The sequence below is a fragment of the Theropithecus gelada genome, chromosome 8, assembly GCF_003255815.1.
Source record: "Theropithecus gelada isolate Dixy chromosome 8, Tgel_1.0, whole genome shotgun sequence".
NCBI lineage: Eukaryota > Metazoa > Chordata > Mammalia > Primates > Cercopithecidae > Theropithecus > Theropithecus gelada.
In genome coordinates, this window is record NC_037676.1 from 97,095,319 (window position 1) to 97,109,122 (window position 13,804).

Consider the following 13,804-nt stretch of genomic DNA (forward strand, 5'->3'; position numbering starts at 1 on the left):
CGTAACAAACCTGCACGTTATGCACATGTACCCTAGAACTTAAAGTATAATAATAATAATATAAATAAATAAATAAATAAAAACAATGAAATCAATAATTACTATATAAAAATACTGGTTCATGTTTTTCGTTTTTTTGTTTTTGACCAAGTCTTGCTCTATCACCCAGGCTGTAGTGCAGTGGTGCAATCTCAGCTCACTGCAGCCTCCGCCTAGTGGGTTCAAGTGATTCTCGTGCCTCAGCCTCTTGAGTAGCTGGGACTACAGGTGTGCACTACTACAGCCAGCTAATTTTTGTATTTTTAGTAGAGATGGAGTTTCGTCATGTTGGCCAGGCTGGTCTTGGACTCCTGGCCTCAAGTGATCCACCTGCCTTGGCCTCCCATAGTCACTGTGCCTGGCCTGATTCATGTTTTTAAAAATTATTTGTAATAGACAAAGTTGGAAACAAAGTGTATAACAATAGGAAATTTATAGTAGATCTACACAATGGTGTGTCATGGTCATTAAATGTTCTTGAAGTATGTTTATTGACATGGATATCTTGGAAAGATGTTCATAATATATTGTTAAGTAAAAAATAGTTTGTTAGAGAATTAGGAAAGAGCTAAGATTTATTGTAATACTGAATGTTTACTAGGTTCTAGGCACTGCTAACTTCCTTGCAGCTTTTGTTTCATTTGACTGTCACATGTGATCCTGTTTTTGCATATATATGTGTATCTGTGTGTGGGTGTGTGTATAAATATATGCAAACCTATCTTCTATGAATGTATATGTGAATAAGTATTTTAATGCTTTTTAACAGCTTTATTGAGGTATAATTGACATAGAATGAACCAGACATACTTAAAGTATCCAATTTGATCAATTTAGGCATTTAAATATACCCACAAAATCATCAACACAATCAGTATAATGAACATATCCATCACTACCCAAAGTTTCCTTTTTTTTTTTTTTTTTTTTTGAGACAGGATCTCACTCTCACCCAGGCTGGAGTGCAGTGGTGCAGTCTAGGCTCACTGCAACCTCCATCTCCCAGGTTCCAGCAATTCTCCTGCCTCAGCCTCCTGAGTAGCTGGGGTTATAGACATGTGCCACCATGCCTGGCTAATTTTTATATTTTGAGTAGAGGATGGGTTTCACCATGTTGGCCAGGCTGGTCTCAAACTCCTGACCTCAAGTGATCTGCCCACTTCAGCCTCCCAAAGTGTTGGGATTACAGGTGTGAGCCACTATGCCCAGTCTTCAAAATTTCCTTTCTAATACCTCCCTCTTTTCTTACCCAACCACCACTACTATGCTGCTGTCCCCAGGAAACCTGTGTCTGCTTTCTTTTTTTTTTCTTTTTTTTATTTTTTGAGACTGAGTCTCACTCTGTCGCCCAAGCTGGAGTGCAGTGGCATGATCTCGGCTTGCTGCAGCCTCTGCCTCCTGGGTTCAAGCAATTCCTGCCTCAGCCTCCCAAGTAGCTGGGATTACAGGTGTGCACCACCACGGCCAGCTGATTTTTGCATTTTTAGTAGAGATGGGGTTTCACCATGTTGCCCAGGCTGATCTCAAACTCCTGGGCTCAAACAGTTTGCATGCCTCAGCCTCCCAAAGTGCTGTGATTACAGGTGTGAGTGAGCATGCCCAGCATGATTTGCTTTCAGTCTCTATAGATGGTGTTTTCTAGAATTACATATTAATGGAGTCATACAGCACATACTTTTTGGTGGTGGGGCTCCAGCTTTTTTTACTCAGTGTTATTTTGGTATTCATGTATGTTGACTATATTAATAGTTCATTCTTTTTTATCACTAAGTTCTATTACATAGTATGGATATATCATAATTCATTTATCCAGATTCTGATGGACATTTGGGTAGTTTCCAGTTTTGTGTGGACATATGCTTTCATTTCTTTTGGGTAGAATTGCTAGGTCGTATGGCAGGTGTATATTTAACTTTTAAGATACTGCCAAACTGTTTTCTTTTTTTTTTTTTTTTTTTTTGAGACGGAGTCTCGCTCTGTCGCCCGGGCTGGAGTGCAGTGGCCGGATCTCAGCTCACTGCAAGCTCCGCCTCCCGGGTTCACGCCATTCTCCTGCCTCAGCCTCCCGAGTAGCTGGGACTACAGGCGCCCGCCACCTCGCCCGGCTAGTTTTTGTATTTTTTAGTAGAGACGGGGTTTCACTGTGTTAGCCAGGATGGTCTCGATCTCTTGACCTCGTGATCCGCCCATCTCGGCCTCCCAAAGTGCTGGGATTACAGGCTTGAGCCACCGCGCCCGGCCTGTTTTCTAAAGTGATGGTACCATTCTATTTTTCTGTCAAAATTGTGTGAGAGTTCCATGTGGTCTATATTCTTGTATTTCCCTGATGATTAATCATATTGGGTACCTTTTCATGTGTTTGTTGGTCATTCATGTATTTTGTGAAATGTCTGAGTATTTTGCCCATTTTAAAAGCTTAGACTGCCAGGTGCAGGGTCTCACACCTGTAATCCCAGCACTTTGGGAGGCTGAAGCAGGAAGATCATGAGATTAAGAGATCTAGGAGACCATCCTGGCCAACATGGGGAAACCCCCCCTCTACTAAAAATACAAAAATCAGCTGGACAGGGTGGCATGCACCTGTAGTCCCAGCTACTCAGGAGGCTGAGGCAGGAGAATGGCTTGAACCTGGGAGGCGGAGGTTGCAGTGAGCCGAGATTGTGCCACTGCACTCCAGCCTGGGTGACAGAGTGAGACTCGGTCTCAAAAAAAAAAAAAAAGCTTAGATTTATCTTTTAATTGTTTATTTGTCAGAGTTCTTTGTTATTGTAGATAACAGTCTTTGGTCTCATATGTGTACTGTGAATATTTTTTCATAGGCTGTGGCTTGCTTTCTTTTAAGATTAGTACTTATAGTATCCTGTCCAAGAAATCTTTCTTTTTTTTTTCTTTGTCTTTTTCTTTCTTTCTTTTTTTTTTTTTTGAGACAGGCTGGAGTGCAGTGGTGTGGTCTTGGCTCACTGCAATCTTGACCTCCCAGGCTCAATGGATCCTGTCACCTCAGCCTTCCAAGTAGCTGGGACTACATGCACGTGCCACCGTGCCTTGCTAATTTTTCTATTTTTTGTAGAGGCGTGGTCTCATTATGTTGCCTAGGCTGGTCTCAAACTCCTAGGCTCAAGTGATCCTTTCACTTCAGCCTCCCAAAGTGCTGGGATTACAGGCATGAGTGAGCCACCATGCCCAGCCTCAATAAATCTTTCTTCACTGGAAATATACTGTAATGTTTTCCTATGTTTTCATCAAGAAACGTTATGGTTTCGGTTTTTAGGTTTAGGTATATGATCTATTTCAAATTAATTTTTATGTACAATGTGAGATAATGGTTGAGATTTTCTTTTTCATATAGTTGTCCAGTTGTTACAGCATGATTTTTAAAAAGACTTTCTTTTTACTAGTGTTTTGACTTAGCACTTTGAGTAAAAATGAACTATGTATGTGTGGGTTTATTTCTAGACTGGTCTTTTTTGTCCTATTGATTTGTATATTCTAATTCCAATACCATACTGTATTGATAACTGTTGCCTTTTTATAAGTCAAAATTAGATTGTTTAAGCCTCTAAATGTGTTCTCCTTTGTCCAGATTATTTTGGCTATTGTAGATCCTTAGTACTTCCATATAAATTTTAGAATCAGCTTTTAAATTTCCTTTTTAAAAGCTTGCTCAGATTTTGATAAAGATGTCATGGATCCATCAGTTCAACCGGGGAGAACGGACATGTTAACAATATTGAGTCTTCCATTCTGTGGTATATAAAACATGATACATCTGACATATCACTTCATTTACTTAGGGTTTCTTTCTCTCAGCATTTTTGTGGGTTTTCTTCGTTTTTCTTTTTTTCTTTTTTTGAGACAGAGTCTCTCTCTGTCGCCCAGGCTGGAGTGGGAGTGCAGTGGCACAATCTTGGCTCACTGCAGCCTCGACCTGGGTTCAGGCGATCTTCCTGCTTCACTCTACCATATAACTGGGACCATGGAAGCCACACCCAGCTAATTTTTATATTTTTGGTAGAGATGGGATTTTGCCATGTTGACCAGGCTGGTCTTGAACTCCTGGGCTCAAGCAGTCGTCTGTCTGTGCCTCCCAAAGTGTCAGGTGTGAGCCACTGCACCCAGCCCAATTTTCTTGTTTTTAGTGTAGAGATCTTACCCATCTTTTTAAAGATTCATTCATAGAGATTTTATCTTTTTGATGTTGTTATTAATGGTAATTTTAGGCTGGGTGCAGTGGCTCATGCCTGTAATCCCAACACTTTGGGAGGCCGAGGTGGGCGGATCACCAGAGTTTGGGAGTTTGAGACCAGCCTGACCCATATGGAGAAACTCTGTCTCTACTAAAAATACAAAATTAGCTGGGCGTGGTGGTGCATGCCTGTAATGCCAACTACTCGGGAGGCTAAGGCAGGAGACTCGCTTGAACCCGGAGGCAGAGGTTGTGGTGAGCCAAGATCGCGCCGTTGCACTCCAGCCTGGGCAATAAGAGCGAAACTCCATCTCAAAAAACAAAAAAACAAAAAAACTAATTTTAATGTTCATTGATAGTTCATAGAAAAACAATTGATTTGTGTCTATTAACCTTATATCCCACAGCTGGCTGGGTGTGGTGGCTCATGCTTGTAATCCCAGCACTTTGAGAGGCCAAGATGGGTGGATCACCTAAGGTCAGGAGTTTGAGACCAACCTGACCAACATGGTGAAACCCTGTCTCTACAAAAAATACAAAATTCGCCAATTGTGGTGGTGCGTGCCTGTAATCCCAGCTACTGGGGAGGCTGAGGCAGGAGAATCACTTGAACTTGGGAGGCGGAGGTTGCAGTGAGCCGAGATCGCACCATTGGACTCCAGCCTGGGCAACAAGAGGAAAACTATCTCAAAACAGCAAAAACAGGGCGAGCACGGTGGCTCACGCCTGTAGTCCCAGGATTTTGGGAGGCGGAGGCGGGCGGATCACGAGGTCAGGAGATCGAGACCATTCTGGCTAACACAGTGAAACCCCGTCTCTACTAAAAATACAAAAAAATAAGCCGGGCGTGGTGTCACATACCTGTAGTCCCAGCTACTTAGGAGGCTGAGGCAGGAGAATCGCTTGAACCCGGGAGGCGGAGGTGGCAGTTAGCCGAGATCACGCCATTACACTCCAGCCTGGATGACAGAGTGAGACTCCATCTCAAAAAAAAAAAAAAAAAAAAATAGAAACCTTATAGCCCACAGCCTCGCTAAATTCATTTATTCGTTTTGGTATTTTTTTGAGATTTTTTTTTTTTTTTTTTTTTGAGACGGAGTCGCACTCTGTTGTCCGGGCTGGAGTGCAGTGGCGCGATCTTGGCTCACTGCAAGCTCGGCCTCCCGGGTTCACGCCATTCTCCTGCCTCAGCCTTTGGAGTAGCAGGGACTACAGGTGCCCGCCACCGTGCCCGGCTAATTTTTTTGTATTTTTAGTAGAGACGGGGTTTCACTGTGTTAGCCAGGATGGTCTCGATCTCCTGACCTCATGATCCGCCCACCTCGGCCTCCCAAAATGCTGGAATTACAGGCATGAACCACCGCGCCCGGCTTTTTAAGATTCTTTAGGGTTTTCTATGTACACAGTATCTTCTGCAAAAAAAAACCCCACAGTTTTACTTTCCTTTGCAACTTGATTCCTTGTGTTTCTTTTCCTCATCGTACTGTACTGACTAAGCTATGGCAGAAGATTTAACAATGTTAGCCTCTGAATGGGTGAGATTATAGGTGTTTTAAGATTTTTCTTCTTTTTGTTGGTATACATTTTCTAATATTTCTTTAACAAACATATTGCTTTCACAATAAAATATTTTTCAAAAAAATAAGTATGAAGAAAGGAAAACATGCAGAATACATTTAAGTTTAAAAAGCAGAATATAAATTCATTGAAGAGTTTTGATCCTGTAAAATATTTATATAAGGGACAAATACTTGAATGGATTATAGGGCAGTGGAGATCCTTGATTTTTTATAATAGTGATTAGTATTATTACAGATATTGACAGGAACAAAAATATTTAAGTGTAATTATTTTTTACCCTGTTTTTATCTCTTTCTTCCTAGGAAATTCTTTTGTCTTGTTTTGCTTAGCTACTGAACTATTGTGCTAAACAGAAAATGGTCAAAATATTATTTTGAAGCATCACAGAGAGGGCTGCAGATGACTTAAGAAAGTACGGTGGCTCACGCCTGTTATCCCAGCACTTTGGGAGGCCGAGGCAGGTGGATCATGAGGTCAGGAGTTCCAAACCAGCCTGGCCGTCATAGTGAAACCTTGTCTCTACTAAAAATACAAAAAATTAGCCAGGCGTGGTGGTGGGCACCTGTAGTCCCAGCTACGCAGGAGGCTGAGGCAGGAGAATCGCTTGAACCTGGGAGGCAGAGATTGTAGTGAGCCGAGATTGCACCATTGCACTCCAGCCTGGGTGACAGAGCAAGACTCCGTCTCAAAAAAAAAAAAAAAGAAAAAGAAAAAGGAAGTACATTGTGCTACCGGGCATGGTAGCTCACACCTGTTATCCCAGCACTTTGGGAAGCAAAGGCAGGCAGATTGTTTGAACCCAGAAGTTTGAGACCAGCCTGGGCAACGTGTCGTCATGCTGGCTCTACTAAAAATACAAAAAATTAGGTGGGCGTGGTGGCATGTGCCTGTAATCCCAGCTACTTGGGGATACTGAAGCGGGACGATCCTCTGAGCCTGGGAGGTCGAGGCTGCAGTGAGCCATGATCGTGTCACTGCACTCCAGCAATTGGGGAGGGAATAGGAAGAAAGTTATTAGTGCTTAGAGGTCTGAGACTAGGAAAAGAGATGAGTAAAAATGATTTTTAGGGTTTATTATATATGCTGCTATTATGAATAGGAAAAAAGTTATTAGTGCTTAGAGGTCTGAGACTAGGAAAAGAGATGAGTAAAAATGATTTTTAGGATTTATTATATATGCTGCTATTATGGAAGGAGAAAATTGCTTTCTCAAAAATGTTTTTGTTCCTATGTTTTCATGGCATTTTGAAGTATGTGTTTGTTTCTTTTGGCTGTGATAACATGCTGAGCCTGGTTGGATTTATTGCTGTTGCAACTTTATCTTCTTGGTCTGTGAGGATGTGACATTTGTAATTTTGATTATTTGCAAACAATTCAGTGGTTCATGATTGGTGTAATTGGAAATATAATTACCAACTCTGATACCAGTATGCAGGAGTGTGTCACTTGGCCATTGAGGGAACTAAGTTAACATGCAAGCATGTTAATCATTATTACTTAGACAAGTTAGGCAGCAATTTTCATAAATTTTCAAAAAAACAATAGCACCTTTATTTTTGTGTAGAAAATAGCTATTGAGTGTAAGAGAGCCAAATTCTATGATTGCTGGAGAGGTATGAGGTATTGTGGTATGAGGATATGCACAGGACACAACAAGCTCTCAATGAAAATTGATTGAGGAGTCTTGCTGTGTCACCCAGGCTGGAGTGCAATGGCGTGATCTCTGCTGTCCGCAACCTCTGCCTCCCGGGTTCAAGCAATTCTTCTGCCTCAGCCTAACAAGTAGCTGGTACTACAAGCACGCACCACCACGCCAAGCTAATTTTTGTGTTATTAATAAAGACGGGTTTTCACCACGTTGGCCAGGCTGGTCTGGAACTCCTGAGCTTAGGTGATCCACCTGCTTCAGCCTCCCAAATTGGTAGGATTACAGGCATGAGCCACCGTCCCCGGCCTGACATTCCTATATTTCTGATTCTGGGAATTTTCAAGTCTCTTAAGTATATCACATAAAAGACTGTGATATTAATTCTGGGGAACCTGCTGACTGAAAAGATTATTGAATTAGATATCAAAAGATGAACATTTTAATCCCAATTATGCCACCTACTAGCTAGATGGCCTTGATTAAATTACCTTACATTTCTGAACTTCATACTCCTTTTGTAAAGGGGAATAAGAACTTTGAATCTGCCAGGCTGCTAATTATATGGTGCAGATTGTACTCTAGTGAAGGGTAGCCATCTGGTTAAGGGAAGGGAGGGTGTGGCTGAAATCCGGGGTACTCTGTGCAACAAGCTGTGTACCTTAGCATGGGGTGTGCCTAGAGAAGGCATGCCTTTTTCAATCTCTCACAGAGGCCCATCTGTTCACCAAGTAGTGCACAGTAGCTCTGCAGCTTCTTGGGGGCGACGGGGGCCGGGGGTGAGACCCTATTAATTTGCTCAAAGATGCTGTCTAGACCATGGTGGATCTGGGCTGGGCGCGGTGGCTGATGCCTGTAATCCCAGCACTTTCGGAGGTCAAGGCGGGTAGATACCTGAGGTCAGGAGTTTGAGACAACATGGTGAAACCCAGTCTCTACTAAAAATATAAAAATTAGCCAGGTGTGGTGATTCGCGCCTGTAATCCCAGCTATGCAGGAGGCTGAGGTTCACTTGAACCCTGGAGGCAGAGGTTGCAGTGAGCCAAGATCGTGCCACTGCACTGCAGCCTGAGCGACAGAGATAGACTCCATCTCAAAAAAAAAAAAAAGACAATGGTGGATCTGGCTATGCCTGCCTCACAGGATTGTTATGGAGAACAATGAGATTTGTGTTAAAGTACTTTGAAAAGTATAATGTAACACAAATATAATGTCTTATTTACTGTTCATCTGTGGTTTATTTTAGGGTAGATACAACAAGAATTGAATACTCCATTCCTTTAAGAGAAAACTGGGCACTACCATATTTTGCATGCCAAATTGCTGCACTTACAGGCTATTTAAAAAGCAACTTAAATACTTATGGAGAGGTAAGATACAAATCTGTTTTATCCATTGCAGCTAATTCTAATGTATTGCAAATGTGGTACATAATAGCAAATAAATTTTAGTCCTAGTAAGAATTAAATAATATTTAATGAAGCCTGGTTACTACATATTAAAAGGTATAGTTAGGTAGTTTTCTTACAACACTGTTACTCTGTAATCTGATTAACAGTCAACAAGGAGAAAGGAGATGTTTTATTATTTTAATATAGTTAACTTGACAAATATATGAAGAATCTCTTATTTTGAAAATCTGTTCCACTGTTATTTTATCACTTCTCGGACTTCTGGAACATTGATGGCCTTCAATCGCCATGATTTAAAGATACATTAAACAAGATGTAGAGTGACCACAAATGACAGCAGTGTTAACTTGGATGGCAGCCCTGCATATTCTGTTTCTTCTCATGTTTTCTGTGACTGAGGTATAGGTAGGTTGGTAAAAATTTCAGGAGACTTTCCCTGGTAGTTTAGATTCTTACATTGTTATTGTTATTGTTGTTGCCACAGCCCTTTTGGCAGTTAGAAAAAGCCTGCAGAGTCTGTCTCAGGATAATGATTTTAGGCCAGGCACTGTGGCTCATGCCTATAATCCCAGCACTGTGGGAGGCTGAGGTGGGCAGATCACTTAAGGTCAGGAGTTTGTGACCAGCCTGGCCAACATGGTGAAACCTCGTCTCTAATAAAAATTCAAAAATTAGCCAGGTGTGATGGCACACACCTGTAATCCCAGCTACTTGGGAGGCTGAGGTGGGAGGATCGCTTGAACCTGGGAGGCAGAGGTTGCAGTGAGCTGAGATCGCACCACTGCCTTCTAGCCTGGGCAACAGAGTGAGACCCTGCCTCCAGAAAGAAAAAGAATAATTATTTAAAATGCATAAAATGATTATAGAGGCAACCAGTTATATTGAAATTGACTGAATTGTAACAGTCCTTTGATAGTCTTCTTATTTGGGGTTAAGAATTCCTGGCTAGAAAAAGAGAGCAGAGATTATTAAACCTGGTTGTCCAGGAAACAGGATGTACTTATGGGTCCTTTATAAAAATCTCTGAAAAAATGTACTATTGTTTTCTCCTTTCAGTGGTGACAAATGTCCTGAGCATAGCAAACTTTATTATTTCATTTTTATAACTAGCATTTCCTTTTTTGTGTATAAAATAACATGAACACATTTCAGCTTTGTGGTCTTCCTTTATGTTGTATTTGTATAAAGATCTTTCTGCACAAGAGTATATTTTCTTTTTTTTTTTTTTAGACAGTCTTACTATCTGTCACCCAGGCTGGAGTGTAATGGCGTGATCTCTGCTCACTGCAACCTCTGCCTCCCAGGCTCAAGCGATTCTCCTGCCTTAGCCTCTTGTGTAGCTGGGATTACAGGTGCCCAGCACCATGCCCAGCTAATTTTTGTATTTTTAATAGAGACGGGGTTTCACTATGTTGGCCAGGCTGGCCTCGAACTCCTGACCTCAAATGATCTGCCCTCCTTGGCCTCCCAAAGTGCTGGGACTATAGCTATGAGCCACTGCACCTGGCCAAGAATATATTTTCTTTAATAGTCAGAGAGTCTATGATTGAATATTTTCCTGTTTGATTGTATAGCTGTCTCTTAGAGAAGAATAGTCTTCAATTGTTAAGTAAAAGAGTTTAGTATAGGCCGGGTGTGGTGGCTCACGCCTATAATATTACCCAGCGCTTTGGGAGACTGAGGCAGGCGGATCCCCTGAGGTCAGGAGTTCGAGACCAGCCTGGCCAACATGGCGAAACCCGTCTCTATTAAAAATACAAAAATTAGCTGGGTGTGGTGGTGCACAGCTGTACTCCCAGCTAGTTGGGAGGCTGAGGTGGGAGAATCGCTTGAACCCAGAGTTGGGGGTTGCAGTGAGCTGAGATCATGCCACTGCACTCCAAGCTGGGCAACAGAGTAAGACTCTGTCTCTAAAAAAAAAAAAGAGTTTGGTATAGCAGAATGAACTGCCTAAGTTTCTTTATATTTACCTTTTTGTTTGTTTCTTTGAGACATGGACTCGCTCTGTCACCCAGGCTGGAGTGCAGTGGCATGATCTAGGCTTACTACATTTTTGACCCATCACCCATCTTCCCCCAATAATATCTTGCATGACCTTAATACCTTGTCAAAGTCAAGAAATTGACATTGATATAATACTGTTAATTCAGGCACTGACTTTCTTAACATTTCACCAGGTTTTACATGTACTGCTTTTGTGGAAAGTGGGTGTATAGTCATATTAGTTGTTATCACATGTATACATTTGAGTAACCGTCATCATAATCAAGACATAGAACTCTTCTCTCACCACTAAGAAACTCTTGTGTACGTTAATAATCACATCCTTCCTCTAACCCAAACCTCTGGCAACCACTGCTCTCTTCTCTATCACTACAGTTTTGTCACCTTGAAAGGTTGTATAAATGGAATCAAATCATGTAGTATGTAACCTTTTAAGATTAGCTTTTTTCACTCAGCCTAATAATGCCCTTGACATCCATGTGAGTTATTACGTGTGAATACTTTGCTCCTTGCCATCACTGAGCAGTATTTTAGCAACATGGTTTTTTTTTTTTTTTTTTTTTTTTTTTTTTTTTGAGAGGGGGAGTCTCTTGCTCTGTTGCCCAGGCTGGAGTGCAGTGGGACAATCTCAGCTCACTGCAACCTCCGCCTCCTGGGTTCAAGCGATTATCATGCATCAGCCCCCCTAGCAGCTGGGACTACAGACGCACATCACTACACCCAGCTAATTTTTGTATTTTTAGTAGAGACGGAGTTTCACCATGTTGGCCAGGCTGTTCTCGAACTCCTGGCCTCAAGTGATCCACCTGCCTTGACCTCACAGAGTGTGTCCGGAGTTGGTTCTTTCCAGTGGGTTGGTGGTCTCGCTGACTTCAAGAATGAAGCCGCGGACTGTCGGGGTGAGTGTTACAGCTTTTAAAGATGGCATGGACCCAAAGAGTGAGTGGTAGCAAGGTTTATTGTGAAGAGCGAAAGAACAAAGCTTCCACAGCATGGAAGGGGACCCAAGCGGGTTGCCACTGCTGACTGGGGTGGCCAGCTTTTATTCCCTTATTTGTCCCCTGTCATGTTCTGTTTTTGTCCTATCAGAGTGCCCATTTTTCAATCCCCCCTGCGATCGGCTACTTTTGGGATCCTTCTGATTGGTGCATTTTACAGAGCGCTGATTGGTGCACTTTACAGAGTGCTGATTGGTGCATTTTACAGAACACTGATTGGTGCATTTTACAGAGCACTGATTGGTGCATTTTACAATCCTCTTGCTAGCTACAGAGCACTGATTGGTGTGGTTTTACGGAGTGCTGATTGGTGCATTTTACAGTCCTAGCTACAGAGTGCTGATTGGTGTGTTTTACAATCCTCTTGTAAGACAGAAAAGTTCTCCCAGTCCCCACTGGACCCAGGAAGTCCAGCTGGCTTCACCTCTCAAAAGTGTTGAGACTATTGGTGTGAGCCACTGTGCTCAGCTTACATGTATTATTTTTTTTTTTTTTTTTTTTTTTTTGAGATGGAGTTTCGCTCTTGTTGCCCAGGCTGGAGTGCAATGGTGCGATCTCGGCTCAACACAACTTCTGCTTCCCTGGTTCCAGCAATTCTCCTGCCTCAGCCTCCCAAGTAGCTGGGATTACAGGCCTGCTGCACCATGCCCAGCTAATTTGGTATTTTTAGTAGAGACGGGGTTTCTCCATGTTGGTCAGGTTAGTCTCGAACTCCCGACCTCAGGTGATCCGCCTGCCTCGGCCTCCCAAAGTACTGGGATTACAGGTGTGAGTCACCGTGCCCAGCCCATATACTTTAAAAAAAATCACGTATTTTGTATTTTGCTTCCCATTGTTGAGGCTAAGTTTCGTCGTCCCAGTTGCCTTAGGATATCCAAGTTCAGTTCAGTCTTTTGTGCAGTTATCTGGAGTGATTAAGAAACATTTGTGGTTGATTATTGAAACCTGTTTGATGTATCACATAAATCCTATGTGTTAAAAGTTCACACTACAGGCACAGTGAAAGTGAAGCCCTGTGAGACCCTGCAAGCAAGGTCGGGGTAGGCAAGACTGCACAGAACCTTGAAAATGCTCAGGGAAAGAAATAACTTTGCTAACTCTACAGGTTGTGTTTGATACATAGTTCTCTCTTTAAGACATTTTTACTGTGTGCTCTTAGAGTAGTTTGAGAGTCAACCTTTGGAATTAACAATTTGTTTTAGTATGTTGTAGCTTTCCCCCAGAATCTCAGAATTAATCTCCAAATGCCCGGTACGTTAATTAGGCTGGGTCTAGATTTGAGCCTTCATTGCTTTCTGGAATTGGTTTCTCTGGGAATGATGGTGTCAGGTCTGGTTATTACAGTTTTGATTGTTCCACATTAGAAGGCTTCCAGAACCCTTGCCCTGCGCATAGCTATGGTGACAGGAAGAGCAGAAGCTTATGTTAGAGCCCTTCTGTGCTTTGCAGTTGGTGTTATTTGCCCAACAGGTGGAAGTTTGCCATTTCTTACATTTGGTTCTCTGGTCTTAATCTAATTCAGGATGCTGGAAAATTATTTTATCTGCTGAAGGCTGAGGTATTTCTGACTCTGGAATTTATCCTTGAGTGTAGTCAGCTGAGTATGAAAGACTTAGTTTTAGAGAGCACAGTTCTTAGGTTTCTTGACTGACCTTTATTGTCCTTCTCCTTCACTGTTCTTATCTGAACAAGGTCATTTGACACTACAGCCAGTGGAGGGATCCAGAGTTTAAAAGTAGGTCCATGGAAGAAGGAGAGGCTGTTGTTGAATATGTTATGGGATTTGTCACAGACTTGGTAACTTGCTAAGGGATCACATGGGAGATGACATTTTGAAGGACAGAATTGACCTAGGCAGATTTTCGGCAAGGGCAGTGACATCCCTTGTGTTTAGTATTTAGCAGAGGAAAAGAGCTGAAAGTTTAATATGGCTGACAGT

At 42.2% G+C, this 13,804-nt stretch overlaps 1 protein-coding gene across 1 annotated transcript in view; it reads left to right on the forward strand.

Moving 5' to 3' along the window:
• The window catches only part of DPY19L4 (dpy-19 like 4), a 73,354-nt gene that overhangs the window by 32,697 nt on the left and 26,853 nt on the right, over positions 1 to 13,804 (forward strand). Inside the window, exon 7 of the mRNA XM_025395062.1 lies at positions 8,698 to 8,821. Within this exon, the coding sequence (XP_025250847.1) occupies positions 8,698 to 8,821 (124 nt within the window). The remainder of the gene's footprint in view (positions 1 to 8,697; positions 8,822 to 13,804) is intronic.